Here is an 18372-nt window from a genome sequence, read left to right as displayed (position 1 = left end):
ACTAGCATTCAGGGAACAGAATGACAATCTTCATAATAAACTCTCTGAGACTGTCAGAATTACTGTGTGGTTCACTGAATGTGCTTAAAGTGGCCAGTTTATTTGCTCGTGCTCGGAAGCCTTGGTGTTACACACGTAAGGAAACTCAACAATTGTCATGTTACTTGTTGCAATAGAGTCGATTTTCCAATATTATCAAACTCTGCACATTTGAAAGAGTGACTCCACGTTTCAACAAAATGAAACAAAAACAAAATCAGAGAAAAAGCATCCACAACTAAAAGCTAATCCTTCCCTCCCATCCTTCCACCCCTGAGACACTACAAAGGTACTTTCAGATCTTGAAAATTGGACGCTCCCTGCTGGGGTTACTATCTGGGAGGCTGTTGAGGTTAGAGCTGGACCAAGGCTCTGCTGTCAGAGAATCGTGGTTCTGGGACTTCAGAACTAGAAGGATTCTAAAGAGAGAAACAACCTGAGCCAGGGGTCAGCAGACTTTTTCACAAAAGGCTAAATAGCCCATGCATGGGCTTTGTGGTCACATTCAGTCTCTGTTCCATATTCTTCTTCTTTACAACCCTTTAGAAATATAAAAACCATTCTTAACCTGAGGTCATAAACACCAGACTGAGGACCCGACCTGGCCTACAGGTTGTGGTTTGCCAACACCTGCTCTTAGCCAAACTTGGGGGCTCACAGCTCCTCTGAGGCCTGATGTTCTTTCGATCTTCACTGGGCCTGCCTGCTCGCTGGCTCAGCACGCCGATGGTTCTTGCAGGAGAGCTGGGATCGCCTCCCCCGGATTCAGCCTGCAAGGTCACCCCATCCTTCCGCTGCATCTAAGGCTGCCCATGTCTGCGGGGCAGAGTTAACGGACTGCACAGAGGGATGGTCAAGAACCAGGAAGACTTCAGTCTCGCCCTGCATTGATTAGGAGATTTTCACCAGCTTTCCTGCCAGTAAATATTTAAATGGACTAAACGGAGGAACCTGTTCCTTCTCCACAGCACAGCTAACGAGTCAGCTCAGGTGGAAAAACACGCAGTATGCCAGCCACTCCGCAGAGAGAGCTGACTTCTCTCCCAGCCAGCCCCACGAACGACGTGCCACTGGTGTCTGGGATCGAGACAGGCCCACAGTGCTTGGCGTCTCCCTTTTGCTACAATTCCTGGGGGAGGTGTTCAGATACATAGGGCCAAGCTTGGTGCCGTTCCTGGAGGGGAGGTTATCCAAAGACGACTGGGCGTGAACTCTGCAACACCGCGCGAAGGGAAGCCGGGCACAGGTAATCCGGTCGCTCCCGTTTCGTTGGAGAACGCATTACGTGACTGTTTTCTGCAGGAGATGTACCTCCCTCGCTGGGCTCTGCCTAGGCTAACATTAAAACTCGTCTGCGTGCCCTGTGTGCACGTGGAGGGGGCCATGTGAGGGAGGAGCCTGGGGGGAACAGTTAGGAAGTGGGGTTCAGGCAGGACCGTGAGAACGGCGTTGCTCAGAGTGAGCAGCACAGGAGGTACCCGGAGGTACAGCTGACGGTGAACAGCCTCAGAGGTCTGGGACGTGCGGCCACTCGCTGACAACAGCTCGTGCATCCCACACAATATCCGGGCTGCCTTGGGGAAGGCCCGGGAGTAAAGGCCTCAGTCCTATCGTTTGATTTTGACTGAAAGGTCTTTGTGCTGTCAGAGAAATTCCATTTTGTGTTTCTAGAGAATTCTGTTGGGTCCCCCTCCACGATGACCCTTGACAAAAAAAAAGAAGGATGAGCTGTATTTCAAAAGCAACCTAAGAGCTCATGAAGGGCTTTGAAATTGCTTTTTTTCAAGAAAGGTAAACAGTTTGGGGAGGCAGAGAAACAGACGGCAGAAGCGCCCCAGGAGCCTTTGCATGTCCCTGACTGACACCAGCAGGCCTGGAGGTGCTGTGCTCGGCACACCTACGATGGTCACGCAAAACGAGAAATCTGCAAGAATCGCTGTCTGAAAGCAAGTGGGGTGGCCTGGATGTGGCCTGTTTCTGCTCCCGCCATTGCCCTGCCGTCCCCCTCACCCCACACTCGCTCAGTGCCTGCTCACCTTCCCCTCGAGGTCGCTCTCCGTGCCAACTCTGAATTTAAAATGCTACGGCAGTCTTTTTAAAATGGAAGTCGGGTGCAATAACCACAAGAAAAGTGAAAAGTATGTATCTAAATGACTCGGGAGGGTTTGCTCCCGTCCTCACACACACCCACAAAAGCCCAGTGGGGAAGCTTTTGTGATCTAGGTTACTATCATTTGGGGACTACTTAGAGGAAGGAATGGTTTTGCTTTTGTAAAAGTTACTAACCAAGCCTAGTAGTGAAGGTAGTTATACCACCTAGAACAACCAGTCGTGTCTGGAAAGAGGAGAGATGTTGTATATTATACAGAAGTTAATGACATACAGTGAATGCTGATGGACTGAGCTGGGGAGGGGCCCGGGCAGGCTGTGGGGGCGGGTGTACACAATCCCTATTGTTCGGGTCTGTGCCATCTTCTGGAAAACCCGCAGGCAGGAGGGCTTCACAGGTGAGCTCCTTACTGTTCGGCTGCTCTAGCCAACATGACACATAAAGTGAGCAGCAAGTATCAAGATCAGTGCTAATTCAGTCAATAAACTGCTTATGAATTTGAAAAATTAGCCTCTATAATCCCAGCAAGAGAGTTGCCACGTCTCCAAAGGTACTGTTGAGAGATCTGCAAAGCGGGCCTTGGGGGAACACCAAAACGGGCACCCTGGAGACTTCCCCCGAGATAATTGAGCTGCAGGAGAGCCACAGGGTGGAACTGGCCTGGGAGGATGCGTCTGGGTTCCCAGGGGATCCACAATCACCGCTTAAAGCATCGCATCACGCCCAGGATGTATGTAGAGAATGCGGAATGTCTTCTCTTCTCGCATCTCAGAATTTCAGACCTAGCACAAAGCTCTGTGTTCAACCTTATTACTTTGCAGATGAGCCAAGTAGAGCCTCCTGAGGCAGGTGTTGCCCAAGGCAGACCCTCCACCCTGGTGCTCCTTTCACCGTACCCTGTCTTCAAATTGCTGTCCTTCTCATCTGGGACCTATGACCCCAGAGACGTTCCAGGCTGGCGTCCCCTTCACGGCCACACGTGAGACAGGGGGGGATCCCTTTCTCTTTTTAAAACCAGCTTTGCATTGACTCTTTGCCCCAATTCCGATGCGAACTCTCAGTTTGCTCATTCGTTTGTTTTCCTGTTTCGGGCAGCAGGAAATGATGCAATAATTGGACAAGGGAACTTGCATGTGTCTCTAATAAAAGCAAGTGCCCACACAGCACTTCCTCTGCACGAATACAATCATGCGTAGTCATTTAATTCTAGGACCGCTCGGTGAGGTAGGCACTACCGTTTGCCCGTTTTAAAGATGAGGAGACCGAGGCACAGAGAGGGTAAGACACTTGCCAAGGGCTCACTGCTGGAAAGTGGCAGGGCTGGGACTGGAACCAGAAAACCGCTTCCAGAATCCATGCGCTTTTACGTTCCACACTATCATTGGCCCAGGACCACTGACCTTCGACTCTCCAAAGGATTTCCTTTTTAATATTTCAAGGTGATGTTTTATATAAAACAACATCTACTTGTAAGTAAACATTTGGTTTCCTTCCTGAGCATAGGAGTTAGAGACCAGAGCTTTCTTTTTCCTTAGGTTGTCATTTTTATAGACTTGAGCTGAAGAATGAGGCTGTGTGTTCATGATACCAAATGCTCCTACACTTTATCTACACAAACACTGCACACACCTGGACAGCATGGGGGACCTGCCCACCTTCCATCAGGCTGAATCTGTCCTACAGACGATCCGATTTGCCAGGACACTTGCCAAGAGCCCCATAAATTGGTCTATCGGCTCTTTTCACCAATAAGTGCAACCGAGAAGCTACTCAAGAAATCCAACTTCTGCGGATAAATTTTGGGGGCAATCAAAAAAGTCTCACTGGGAAGACTCATGAACTACAATCCCATGCCTGGAATTCTGCTCCCTGTCTCCGAACTGTAACTGTCCCTAAAAACACAGTCATGCCGGAAATACATTACAGAAGGGTAGCTATGATGACCAGGGGCAGCTCCCTAACTGTACGAGATTAGACTTTTAAAAAGGATTAGAGATCCTTAATCTGCAGAGATGGAGATTAAGAGGCAGTAATGATCCAAGTCTATAAAATCAGAAAGGATAGGAGAATATGGCCACGGCCCTGTTCACAAATCCCAGGATATGATAACGAGGGATATCCCTTTGGAGTTCCAGGGAAATCACTTAAGAGCCATAAAAAGAAGATACTATTTTCACAGCAGGTAATAAATTTAGAGAATTATTATCTTGAGGAGTGCTATGTTCAGAGAATGGGGCTAGGTTTGAAAAGGTTTGAATAAACCCATGGGTAATAAAACCATAATGATCTAATAATGGGAAGTTGGGAATGTTCTGGGGACATCCTGAGTCTTTTGAAAATGATTCAGCCAATGGCAGGTACCAGCCTCTCCCGACATGCTCCCTGCCCAGAGCTGGTGGCCTGGCCACCTCTTTCCTCTTTGTCAGCTGAACTGTTCCCAATCTTCTTTTTTTTTTATCCTCACCCGAGGACATTTTTGCATTTATCTTCAGACAGAGCAGGAGGGAGATGGGGAGGAAGAGAGAGAGAGAGAGAGAAACATTGATGTGAGAGAGACACATCGACTGGTTGCCACCCACACGACCTCAACTGGGGCCGGGGACAAACTGCAACCGAGGTACGTGCCCTTAGTGGGACCCGAACCCGGGACTCTCTGGTCCGCGGACCAACACTCTAACTGCTGAGCCAAACCGGCCCGGGCTGTCCCCAATATTCAGTGACAGGGAAACCCAGGAACCTGTACAATATGGCAGCTCATTCCTTGGAAGAATGTTTTTTCATATTAACCAGCGTCTTTGTCCTAGGATTTCGAAGTAGAACTCAGGACAATGGTCTGACCAGGATTGACATAAAAACACGAACCGACTCCTGTGGGTATATCTTAGCACTAAAACCTCTGTGTGACTCAAAGACAGAGAAACATTGAAACATCACATGCTGGCGTGGTCGGGGGATGAAAACTGCTTCAACTCTCTGTGGGGAAAGCTGCTCGTAATGTGCTAACACAGATCAATTAATTCCATTTTAAGGGGAAATTAAACATACCAATTACGGAGTGCCCACCACGGCCTGAGAGGTTCGGCTCCAGAACTCGCTGCAGTCCGTGCCGAAACCAGCACACCTACCCCGGGCCTCGGCTGTGAGAGACACAGGATCAAACTCCAGAGAAGCGTCTCAGCGCGTTCCCAAAACAGCCAAGTGATAGTCGCTTTCGATATCTAATAATAGGTCATTGTTGGGGGCTGAGGAGCTGATGACAGCAGGAGAGGGAAGGGACTTTGCTGGGGGGCAGAGGGAAGACGGAGATCCCATTCGGAGGAGGGGAACCTTCAGTGCATGATAACATGCACGGTGAGGCGTAAAGAACCTTCCCTGTATTCCCAGGTTAGACGCTTTCTGGAAATCGGGAAAACCCGGTGAAGGAATGGGGAAGAGAGAAAGGGCGGAGGAGGAAGGGCACAGGCGGACTGAGCAGTATCTAGTAAGTCCTCATACGGGGGCACTCACTTGGTATCTTTTCCAATTGCAAGGTGCATCAGGCCTCACCTTGGGGAGCTCTTCAAAGTCACTACTCACCTGGTGAATGGAAAAGCGGGGGGGGGGCAGGAAGGAGTCACCTTGATTCTCCTGTAGACTCTGGAGTGATTTGGGCAAGAAAGCGGGGACAGCTGGGGTTCAGAAGTCGAGGAAAATGGGGAAGAACCAGGAAGATGAATACATGATCATCAGCCACACAAAAGAACGGAGCAAAGAGAAGCCTGCGTTTGGGCACTCGTGTCTGGCAAGGAGGCCAGCAGCAGGGCTAATGAAGCATTTGTGGTGTGGGCCGTCTGCCAGCGGAACAAAGAAGATGTGCTCGGGCTCTGCAGATGTGCCAGGGCCCCCAGAGCAAAATAATGACATAATCACCATCAGTGTCACAGACCAGACTGTACACAAGGTGACGGGGGAGGGAAGGCCTGTGATACACACACGGGGAGGACTCTCCATGGTCCGTGGCGGCGGCGGCCCTGAGGCCTGGGGTGCAGGCAGGGTGACCTGCCTGTCTCTAACCGCCTCTTAAATCCTCAGGTGAGGCTGCGTGTTTTTCACGCCATCCCAGCTTCTCCTGATGAGGCAGCAGAAATATGAAAAGCTTAAGAGGGATGGCCAGAAAAGGCCGACGAGAGAGAAGCCAGGGAGAAATCCAAGGAGGGAGTTTTGAGTCAAACCCCCTCTGTCCTTCGCTAAGCCCTGGGCTCAAACTTTCACGAACCGGACACAGGCCATGCACCTCGAGGTATAAATATGATCGGGACGTCCACGTTTCAGGCTATAAAGAAAATGCCAGAGATATCTTGGGGAACCTTGGGGGTGCGGGGTGATCGAGGACACAAACGAGCAAGACATGGTCCTGTCCAGGTGAGCACAGAAAGCACAGGCCGCTTCAGACAGGGAGTCTCGGGAGGCCTCGCCACCTGCCCTGGCTCCCGGTGCCCGAGGTGGGCGTGTTGGTACAGCTGTCTAGCTTTTAAGTGACTTTGGTCATTTTGAAAGTGAAAGTCTGTTTGAGGAGCTGGAAGAACAATAGCCCAGAGCCCGGAAGAAGGGCTCGCTCGGAGCACAATGGACAGAGACCATAGTAGCGCCCTTTTCATTGCTTCTAATGAAAGATTCATAAGAATAACTTTAATTTTTTATGACCCCCCCCCTTTTTGGTATGACTATATGCGTGTGTCAAGGTCCATAGATGGGTTCTCTTTAAATACCAAAAGGTCTGCCGTGAAAGTGTTTTCAAAGAGCCCCGGGGACAGGTTCTGGCCGTCCCGTGGGTCCCCTCCTCCAGGACAGACTGCTCAGGGGGACACAGAGATTTCCTCCAAAGGGGGTTCCCTGGATGTCACTGTGGACGCCACAGCGAAGTGATCTTAATCCTTTCTCGCGTGCTAGTTCAGCTGCTCCTTGGAAAAATGATTATATTTGTTTTTCTTGGCTTCACTCTATTTACCAGGAACAGGAGTATAATAATCATTAATGGTTCTCCTTTTCCTTCACTTCTCAAATAGCTGTCTCCACACTGCGTCTTCATTCTGCGTCTCAGCCAACACGGGGGAGGGGACCAGCTTGCATTTGTTTTATGTCGTGTTACCAAACAGCACTGAAGATTGGCTTAAGGCAATCCCTGGAGGTGAAATGATATTTTTAAACTGGAACAATCTACTTTCAAGAACCGAAGTCCTCTGCATCACCAAACAGAACGTCTGCAAAAATACTTATCCCTGCACATTTATACAGAGGTAGTTAACAGAAGTGAGTGAATGATGGTGAAAATGTCTGCCCCGTGGCTGGAAGGGAACCACGCAGTTAAAGTGAAATCAACTGGGGGGGGGGGGGAGATGAGGAAATTTGATGTAAATGTTATCAGCGGTGTGAACACGCATCGCCAACTTTGGAACAAGCTTGGGGCTGCTAAATGAGTTTGCTTCCTTGAGACGAAATATCACAGGCCTGTTTTCCCAAGGTTGTTGGGGCTTCTTCAGACATTCAGTCCGGGATGGGCTGTGCACGGTCATAACACCCCACTGAACGCTCCAACCACAGCAGCGGCTCTCGGCAGAGGACTTGCCCCTTTTCTCCCACGGATCCCCCTTTGTGGGACCACGAGAAAGCGCCCAGGCAAGGAGATCTGAATGTCAGACAATAGGCATCACTCCACACACTGTCTCTGAACTTCCCTCATCTCTGAAGGACAATTAATTACGAAGACCTTAGGGGTAGGTCGAAGCCAGGGAAAACCCACGGCTACCCCAGCGCCTCGCTGCCGGCCTCTGTGTTTGCTAAATGGCTCCGCCTGTTGGGGTACAGCCACCAAGAGAGCCAATAGATCATGGGAGGGGGGAGGGAAGGGAGGAGAGCAAAAGATTTTTTTTTTGTGTGTGCGCCTGCCCTTGTATAATTCTATTCTCACTGTGAACTCATCCATACACAAAACACAAGGACATTTTTTTTTTTTTTTTAAAAGAGAGAAAAGCCACAGGGCAGGTTGCAGCCGAAACGGCCTCTCAGTGGTGTGTTAAAAAGGATGGTCTTTTCACCAAATCATTTCACAGAGGCAAAACAGACAAACACAAAGAGTTGAGACTTTTTCTCCGACATTAAATGGAGTAACTGATAAGGTCAGACATATGATACCTAAAGACATGAATCTGTGAACTCTTGAAGTCAAAGGCCTGCTCTGTGCTGAGGAGCCATCTTTCAAAGGAAACAGATCACAGAACTCCACTGAATCCGCTTTAAACTTTATGAAGCAGGAGGAGAAAAAGCTCTAAGTAGGGAAGCCTGACAGAAGAGCCTTGAACTATTTTCTGAAGGAAAGATGAGACCCTCCCTAGGCTGCCACAAAACATCTTTTTTTTTTTTTTTTTCTAAAGGCTCTTCTGAACTTTGATAGGTGCCAAGACACTGCCATTGAAAGCTGTATAATTATGTGCTATAACCACTGTAGAAGATGCTTTGTTCGCCACAACAAAGGACAATACGCAAAGTAAAGCGACATTCCACTGTCTCTTTTTCTTGAAGAATGTTGAGAAAGGTCACGGAATGCTATAACTAATAAAGCTGTTGAGTAAGGAGGCTTGAAAGTTGATCTTACTGTGCTCGGATGTAACCCAATGACAAAAAAAGACACGGGGAGCTAAAAATGCAATGACATTCCCAAATAGATGAAGAATCAACGGGCCCGCTTCATTATACTGATCAACACCTTGAATTCCAGAGGGACGGCGGGGGCAGAAACGGAGCCCGGGGCGCACACGACCCCGCCTCTGCCCCACCCCCACCCTGCACCCCACTTCCCCTGATGTCTCTCCACTGCTCTCTCCTCCCCATTCCAGGCGATCATTCTGTACAAGGAGCGTGTTCCCAGACAGCCATGTGTGTACATATATTTGCAGAACATTCATTTCGTCTCTGAAGAGATCAATTTGGCTTGTCAGTGGCGGGGCTGGCAAAGGAAGAGGTGGTAAGGGTTTCTTTGCCTCCCTGCCACCCACCAAGAGTGTGTTGCGCGATCATTTAAACAGCTCAGCGGCTTTGAGGCCAAAAGACTGCAAGAGCAGTAAGAGGTTCTCGCTGGTGCACCAGCGCTCCAAACGATCCTCATATTTAAGTATCTATTTGGAGCAGAGGGAAGTGCTTCCTAATCCACCTGTCCTCATTTTTCTTTAAAGAGATGGTGCTGTGAATGAAAGGCTTCCAAATGTACTCAATCTCCTCACACGTGCGTTGCGTGGAGAGCGGAGTGGGTTGGGATGGGGCAGGCACGGTGGAGAAAATTTATGCGGCGTGTGCATGTAAGCGTGCCTGCGCTGGGTGTGCGGGGGTGGGCTGGGGGTGCTGCTTTCTTTTCTCTAAGAGTCACATCGGGAAACACAGAAAGGGGTCTGCAGAGGTCTTCTTCTCGCCTGTCCTATGACACCTCGAAAATGCCAAACCACAGGCTCAATGACGGATCATCCACCCAGTGAGATGTTAGTATCTCAGAAAATGGCATTTATAAGCCCGCTAATCAATGAGTCAAATTCCCCATTCTATTTATTTCTAAACCTTCCATCCCAAACCCTGGGTGTTCAGCGAAGGCAAGGGAGCTGACTCACTCCTACTGGGAGTCTGACCCTGCCTGCAGATAAGGGCTAGCTGCTGAGGGTCCTGGGAGGGATGCCTGGTTGACCACGGTGGGGGCAGAGCTACCTCATGGTCCTGGGGAATGAGAAAGAGTGCTCCACGCAGCCTTGGAAACTAACAGTGACCACTACCTTCTTTCCTGCCACAGTTGTGAGGGAAACAAAGAAGTAAAAACACCCAACTCGCACGCCCCTGAAATCAGAAGTATCCGTCTGGACAAAGATGTCTGTCAACTTAGACACAAGACCACCCCCAGCCTCCCCATCTCTGCATCATTCTGCCTTGCTCAGGTGCCCCACACCATGCGGCCAGTCTAGGTAACGGAGTCAAACTGGGGTGGGAGGTAGGTCTCTTGGCCTCTTAGGTTAGTGCAGTTCACCTCGGTGACTTACACAGGTCGGTGGCTCAGTTGGGTTCTTTGCCAAAACCTGTAAACCAGCCTCAGAAATTGATCGTGATCAGGGCCTTCTTTCCCGCCGTGGTGGTGAGGGCAACAAAAAAAGCAATCAAATCCAACTCGTGTGCCCCTAAAGTCAAAAGTGTCAGTATGATTTAAAAACTGGAACAGAATCCCAAACCCCCTTTCCCTTCCCATTAAAAAAACAAACAAACAAACAAAAATCCCCCCAAACTGGAAGCCCTTCAAAGCGAAGTGAACACGGAGCATGGCAATATATATCATAACACCTGGAGAGACACATGTATTGCTGCCAATCTCGTTAACTGTGAGAAGCAGGAGCAAAGGGTGCAGCCTGTAACCCAACGCCCCTCCCGCACCCCTCCGGGAACCCACGTTCCCAGCGAGATGTCCGACTCCACGCCATGCAGCCAGCTTACTGGCCTTTCGCACAAACCAAAAGTGGAGTTCTTGTTCCCCTCCCCCGGTGTCTTCTTCCACACCCCTGAGTCTTCTCAAGCTCTCACCACCCTACGTCTGGGTGCTGTGCCAAGAATCTTGGCCATTGTGCAAATTGATACAAAAGGCAGAGCCGCTCTCCTGTCACTCAGAAGGTCCTGACTCATAAAGGCCAGGAAATGCAGGGTCGAGAAGGGGAGAGAGATTCAAGTCACTCCCTCTTCGCTAGTGATAAACGTCCCGTCTGCTCAGAGAGCCGGGGCCCTGGGGCCGGAGGGGGTGGCGTAAGTAGTGACGGAGGCAGAGAGGGAGCAGGAAGCTGGAAAAAAGACAAGAGAAGGAGAACAGAAGGAGGAGGGAGAAAGTCTAGCGAAGGAGGGAAAACAGGAGCCTCATTTTCTCTCATCTCAGACCCCTCTCCACCCCTGCCTAGACCTGTCCCTTCCCACGTAGAATTACTTCAAAACAGCATCCCTCTTTGGGCAAACTGAAGTTTTTCTTGTCAGAATATCCACACTATTATCACTGTTCACATTAAGTTAGTTAATATCAGTAAAACACTTAGAAGAGTGCCCAGGGCATAGCAGACGATCGATAAATGTCAGCTATTAGTGCTACCAACTGATTGGGGAATTTAAAATGCAGTCAGTCAGATGTTTTATTATTGGACCAGCTAATACTCAGTTGGGTTCATGTATTCCTTTGAATTGACAGGATCTTTGGGCATCACGCGGATATAACTTCAGAGTCCCTCTACCATGCTTAAAAATTAAGAAAGAAGCCCACCCAGTGTGGCTCAGTGGACTGAGCATCATCCCATGGACTGAAAGGTCCCGGTTCAATTTCCATTCAGGGCACATGCCTGGATTTCAGACTCGATCCCCAGTAGGGGGCGTGTGGGAGGCAGCCGACGGGTGTCTCTCTCTCACATCGATGTTTCTGTCTCTCTCTCCCTTCCTCTCTCAAAAAAAAAAAAAATCAATGAAAACATCTTTTAAAAAATTAAGGAAGGAACAAGATGTCCAGTTCTCTACTTTGCTGTTCTCTTCTCCGGCTCCCATTAGACCGCAGATTCATTTCACTCGCCCTGACAGGAGAAACGTCGGTGCCGGGCCACGCAGTGCTCGCCCTGTCGGGGGAGGGATCTGGCTCAACGTTTCAGGCCCGCCTCTGGCTGCAGCCAGCCCCCACGCCAGTAGAGCCACAGTAAGAAGGCCACTGGCTTCTTAAGCATCTCACTTAAGCGCTGACCTCCATGCCTCCATGCACATGGGCACTGACAAAAAGGATGGTCTTATCTGAAACTTTTCTTAAATGACTTTTTTATTTGTGTGAGTACATGTGCCCACTGAGAGACTAAGTGAAAAACCACTGAGGGAGAGTAGGCGCCTGTGTGGCGCTGGGCGTGAGCCTGGGTGTGCACGTGTGAGCTGGGGGGGTGGGGGTGGGTGTAGAATCCAGGCTCCTACTTGTCACCACATTTCCAGAAAGAGCCTGGTTTTCCGGAAGAAAGAAGAAGACCCAAAATAGACCAATAACTTGTCCAAAGTCACATGAGAAGTGACAAAACGACTCCCCGGGCCCCATACTCCTTGCACTGAAGCGGTCTTAAAATAGACACTGCAGATAAAGGAGAGGTGGCCTGGCTGGAAGTGGGTATGATTCAGAAAGAGAGAAATATCAGATGTTAATCATATTAAAGGAGGATTTAGATGATGCTAAATGGAGCAGCCTGTTGGGTATCCCTTGATGCTGCCCGGCCCTGTTTGTCGTTCTGGCCCTTTACGCTACGAGGAGGGGCTTGCTTTCCAACCTTCCAGGTAAGGTTTAAACAACACTGAAAATCCTGATGTGCGTTGTGAAGATTTGTTCTCTCGAGCGAGTTACACAGCAAAGATGCAGCACCCTCCCGTGCATTTTGGGCGATTCCCTCAAGAAGCTTGATGCATGCTCCCAAACGGACATTTGTCCTAATAAACTGTAAAGAGTCCACTAGCACGCAGTCAAGTTCTCTTGGCTTAAAGCACAGAGCAACAGACTCACCAGAAGCAGGGGCGGGCAGGATGAAGTTCTGGGGATTTAAAAAAAAATGTTTAGCTTCAGGAGAAATCTCTTTGTCAATACATAAACCAGTGCTCTGTTACAACAGACTTTAAAATTCTGAAGCAGTACAAGGATGCCCGCTTTTAACGGGCTCAGCCCAAGAAACCAGGTTGTTGATAGCACAGGTGGCAAGCCACCGCCATTGGTCTTGGAAGGCAAAGAGGAATCGGTAGCTTGTAGCATAACCATGCAAACTTTCAAGGCAAAACCATGACTTTCCCTCTGCTAAGCTTCCAGAGTCGGCTCTTCCAAGGCCACCAGGATTGACCCGCCCTGTGAGAACAGCCGGGGAAAGGCCCGGAACGGAGTGGCAAGCAGTGTGGGCGGTGGCGGTCAGGTTCCCTTACGGGCAAGGCCAGCCCGAGGTGCCCCTCTCGCCTTTGAAGTTGCAAACTTCCTGGGCATTTCTGGGTACCCGGCTATGTGAGGAGAGCAAGACTGTTAGCATAAGGTCCCCGCATGAGCAGGTGGGGGAGAGGACATTCCTGCCCTTGAGATAATTGCAGAAAAGGAGCAACTTGGTCAAGCCACGGCCCCGCTAGGCTCATCACCGGGCTCGGCCTGCGGAACTCTCGCCTCATGCATTTCCTCCAGGGGTGGTCGCGGCACCCCACAGGGCTCAGGGACAGGCCCTTGTGAGGACTGGGGGTTCGTTCCTGCTCTCCCACAGAGCCATCATGTTGCAACGAACACGTCTGCCGAGGCGCCACACTGGCCAGTCAAGGAGCGTCTTCCTTGTGGCCACGCATCTGTTACTGCCTGGATTTTGCTTTCTGGGAATTGTCCACCCTGCTTTGTGTGTAGCCACAATATGTACGTGGTAGATGCCTAAGCGTGTATAAGAGTGTATGAACCCAGAGCCACGTGCTTGGGAAACCAGCCATATGCAAAATGAACATACTCATTCCTCCTCCCCAAACAAGCGACCGAGAAACAAAACCACAAACCGTGTCGATGGATCTCCTAGAATATGTACTTAGTAAATGCCATACCGTTTATTCCGTAGAGGATAGAAGGGCTGATTCAAGTTAAGAACGTGGAATCGCTCCCCCACCCACCTTTCTAGACTTCCTCAGACAATCGACGTTCACCGCCACCATCGCACGTCGCGTATGTTCAGCTCAATCGACGTGGCGGAACCTGACCGTGAAAAGGGCCCGTTGGGGCAGGGACCTCTTCTCTGGAAAGGGAACACCCTGTGTGTGGTCCCCACTGCCATTTTCTCTGGATTCTCCAGTTCCCTGCTCCTGTGGCCCAATGGGAAGCAGCAGAGCCCGGGCAGTGAGGAGGAAGTAGAAGTGGGTCGGGTCCCCCGGGCTCTGATGGGAACCACAGGTTGGGGGGCGGACCCTCGCTGTTGCTCTGCCTTTTACCTGCTGGGGGGTGACTTGTCAAATACCAATACACAGATGGAAGGACATTTCCAAGGAAAATAATATTTAAAAAGAAGAAACGGGAGATGAGCAAAAAGGTAAAGATGAGTTCCTACCTCAAAGTCATTGGCTTTATTGTAGTGCATGTTCAGAGCCCTGTACAGCTCACAGTCTCTGGTTATAGACAGCTCTTCCGTGCTGGTGACTCCGTCGTTGATGGCCTGCCGCGCGTACTTCTCCATCTGAATGTAGTAAAACTCACGGAAATTGCTAAACCACTTGATGAGCTGAGAGGTAATGCATCTGTTGAACTGTTAAATTTAAATATTGAAAGGGATAAGAACTCTGCCATTTTCTTCATTTATTCTTTAAGCATTCAAAGCATTTTTAAAGTTCCCCTCCCCCCCACCCTCCTCACTTGGAAGGGAATGTTTTTAATTCCACCAGAACGATGGCAAAGGGAGGCGTGCACAACGATATACTTACAGGATATTATAAAACCTACGAACAACGGAAATCTCATCACAACCCTCCACATTCCAGATTAGAAAACTCACGTCCTAAATCTGATTTTCCTCCGGCCCAGTGTCTTCCTTGCAACATGGTTCACCTTTCAGTAAAACAACTTGCATTTGTACACTTTTTATGGAAATTCATTCAAGAAATGAAACCCTGGGAAGAGTTATTACTTTCAAGTACCAGAGATGATGAGCCAATGACTTCACCATTAGCTTGATTTTTTTTTTTTAAAAAAATGAGAGATCGTGTCACCCCAGGACAGCCTCGTTCGATGCTGGAAAATGGCTTTCACAGAAAGGGGGAGGAAGCTGCCATTGGCTTCTTTTTTTGGTAATGGGTGATCCCCATGGCCATCCTCCTGGGACTGCACTTCATGTTGGCACATGGTACTCGTGTCTGGTGCCGGCGGGTCAGACCACCTCACCTGCTCTTACACATCCCGTGGTCAGCATCGGAGACCGTCCCTCGGAGGCCACGCTCACAGGCGGCACCGACAGAATCTGTCTCACGTTTTTGTTTTTGTTTTAAATGCCAAGTTTCCATAACATGATTCAGCTTTAAAACTTTGTTTACCAAGGCTTCTTGATGACCTTTTAAATGAAGATGTCGCCCTGGCTTTGCTACAAATGACACCCTTCTTATTGACAGTCCCCTGTCCCCGTAAAGGAAAGATGCCTCTCAACTTGCCAAGTCAAAGCCAATAAATCCATAGCTTTATATCAGGCGGGCTGACAGACAGCCCCTGCCTTTTGTCCTCCCAGGCATTCCCTTCCCAGGGCCCCCAGAAAAAGATACACATTCATCAAAAATCAACAAAGACCACTTATCAAACACTGGCCATGAGAACATCCAGACTCCAGGAAGATGACAGCTAAAGTGTGTATTGGGGCTGTAATTACTACACAGAAAGTTGTTCCTACCCTAGCAAAGATAATAAATGAATGAAAATTTATGGCAGAGAATGAAAGTAACAAGGAAACAGAAGCAGGGAGACTGCTGTTTCTCCCAAAAGGCCAACTTGCATCATAATTGCCATGGAGTTGCAAGGGCCCTTACTGATAATTGACCAGAAAATGATTAAGTCATCAGCAAATCGCTTCTGCTTGCAAGAGTTCAAACATGTACTTAACCTATCCAAGAATTATATTTTTACTCTGTGTGTCTGCTCTGTCTCTATTCAGCCTTGTGGGGAACCCGATTAAAAAGACAACTGAAGGACCCCCGTTATCTGATCTTCTGGTTGCCGATTTCAATAGAACTTAAACCCATTACGATTTGCTGAACTTGGAGTTCTTTCCATTTTATCTCAGCAGTAAAATACACTGTCCAAATTTCCAGACACTGAGATAAGGCTACAGGCCCCCGTGACAGCTTACTGTTCCTTTTTAATTCTTTTAGAATAAGAAACAAAACATTACAAAATGATAGCAGGCTGTGCACTGGGGAATGAAAATTGCTTTGACATGGAGATTAGGCTTCTGCATTGTTACAAGACATTGTCTCATATGGACAAGAGTACTGTAGAGGAAAAAAATAGAAGGGTATTTTTTTTTTTTTTTTTCTAGAATGGTCATGAATGACCTAATGGGGAGGACAAAAAAGTAAGTGCACTTGCCATTGTTTAGGAATGGGACATAAAGGGAGATTTAAAGCTTATTGTTACAGAATGGAAATAACACAGAGAGAGAATGGGCAAAAACAACAGCCTCCCCAAACAGGAGACAAGTGAAGGGACTGGCACAGCGGCTTGGAGAACAGGGTCCCCCTCCTCCAGAGCAAACTGTGTTCGCTTTCGGGGGCTGGCTGAACGCAAAGTCAGGCTCCTTCTTCTCCAGACACTCACTTTGGGGGAAGAAAAAGTGTTAAACTTTAAAGAATTCATTTTCCCCCGTTCGGTAGTGGCTGACAAGCAAAGGATCAATTGTTCTCTAAAGGAAAGCTCTGTAGTGTGTTAATGTATTACTGCAAAAACTAATCGCTACAATAAAGAGGCTGTGTTTTCAGTGTACGAGTCCCTGTGACTTTGATTAATGCTTCCCACGGGACATCTCAGCCTCAATATGGGCTGAAGAAACTTCCTAAATATTCAATGAGCATGGTCAAAAGATGTATAAAACAAATCAATCTGACACCTTAATCTGGTGAGGCAGCAGTTGACTCAAGGGGTGGAGGGAATGAGATACATCATTTAACACTGCCGACTTGAAAAGCTGTGCTCGTCTGTTCTTCAAAGCTAAAATGACACCGACTCTGTTGTACTTAGTGGTCTAAGAGTTATTAGTTTATACATTAAAATCAGCACCCATCAGTCCTTGGCATCTCCCTTCCATTCGCCCCGTTGCCCTTCTCAAAGGACCTGAAGCCCCCAGGAGCTGAGCTTTTTGTCTGGCTGAAGTGTCATGGCGAGGGAATGTAGTTGGACTCTCTGTGAGAACACGGGGCTCTGTTTAGATTCTTGCTCCAGGCGTTCAACTAAGGGAGCCCTGGTTTCATCCTTCATCCACATCTTCCCCGTGGAAGATCTTTCACCAAGCCAACCTCTCGGACATGGACGGGTTGCCCCTTCCTCTTCCTTTCCAAGGTAATTTATAAGCCTTCACCTCTTTCCCGGATGGAAGTCACTTGTGGAGAGCGACTCACTATATCCATTCCGAAGGAAATAACAAAGGAGGGTGCATCCCCCTGGCTGGGCCTGGAGCTGGTCTGGGGATTAACTCGGCCTCACGCCGTCTTCCAACTGTGTCTTCTGATGATTCCTGGGCTACACCTTATTCATGAAACAAAATATTCCCCTCAAGTGTTGTTTCTCCTGGATTTTACTCGCAAAACTAACTTCTGATTACTATTTGAGATAAAAATGACTTTATGATTTGAAAAGGTACATTTCGCTAGAATTAGGAATTTTAGATGAATGTGGCTAGCAATCAAGGTAGTACAAGCTTGTGTCTTTGTGACAAGTATTACTTGGTCCATAGACACATGAATGTGTCCTTTTCAAAATGTATGATGAAGGGTTTTATTTCTGATAAAACCTACGGGCCTTTCCCCAATTTCTAGAGATCTCTCAATTCTGTAGTGGTTTCTTAAATCCAGACAGATACACGATTTTGATTTTATATTCATATATAGAAAAACATCTAGTTATTTCAGCCTTGCAAATAAGTATCCACATTGTCCATATTCAAATTCTGTATTTTCTTTAATAGTAAAGAAACTCAAGAATGCTCTGCCAGCCCTGGCCAGTTTGGCTCAGCAGTTAGAGGGTTAGAGCATCAGACTGAGGAGGGAAGGGTCTCGGGTTCGATTCCAGTCAAGGGCACGTAACTGGGTTGGCAGGTCTGATCCCTGGCCCCGGTCAGGGTCGGGTGGGAGGTGACCAATAGCTGTGTCTCTCTCACATTGATGTTTCTCTTTCTCTCTCTCTCTCTCTCTCTCTCTCTCTCTCTCTCTCTCTCTCTCCCCCCCCCCTCCCTCCCTTCCACTCTATCTAAAAATCAAAGGAAATCCTCAGGTGAGGTGAGAATTACCAACAAAAAAGAATGCTCTGTCATTGTTTTCTAGAAAGTTTCTGGAACACCTTGTCTGAATTTTTCCTTTCTATACATGACTATCTGTTACCATTAGTGTAAACTCAGGGAATACAAATTCATGTATTGCTAGCCAAAGGAAAAACATCATTAGTGAAGTTAAAAGTGTATGATTCATGCCAA

General features: G+C 48.4%; 1 protein-coding gene across 2 annotated transcripts in view; it reads right to left on the bottom strand.

The window, feature by feature from the left end:
• PROX1 (prospero homeobox 1) overlaps nt 1-18372 on the bottom strand; it is a 50135-nt gene that overhangs the window by 12839 nt on the left and 18924 nt on the right. For both annotated transcript variants that reach the window (XM_036273388.1, XM_036273389.1), the window contains exon 4: nt 14260-14454. In XM_036273388.1, the coding sequence (XP_036129281.1) occupies nt 14260-14454 (195 nt within the window). The remainder of the gene's footprint in view (nt 1-14259; nt 14455-18372) is intronic.

This window comes from Molossus molossus, unplaced genomic scaffold (genome assembly GCF_014108415.1).
Source record: "Molossus molossus isolate mMolMol1 unplaced genomic scaffold, mMolMol1.p scaffold_m16_p_20, whole genome shotgun sequence".
Classification (NCBI taxonomy): Eukaryota; Metazoa; Chordata; class Mammalia; order Chiroptera; family Molossidae; genus Molossus; species Molossus molossus.
Note: the sequence above shows the minus strand (reverse complement) of the source record. Positions and strands in the feature narration are given on the sequence as shown.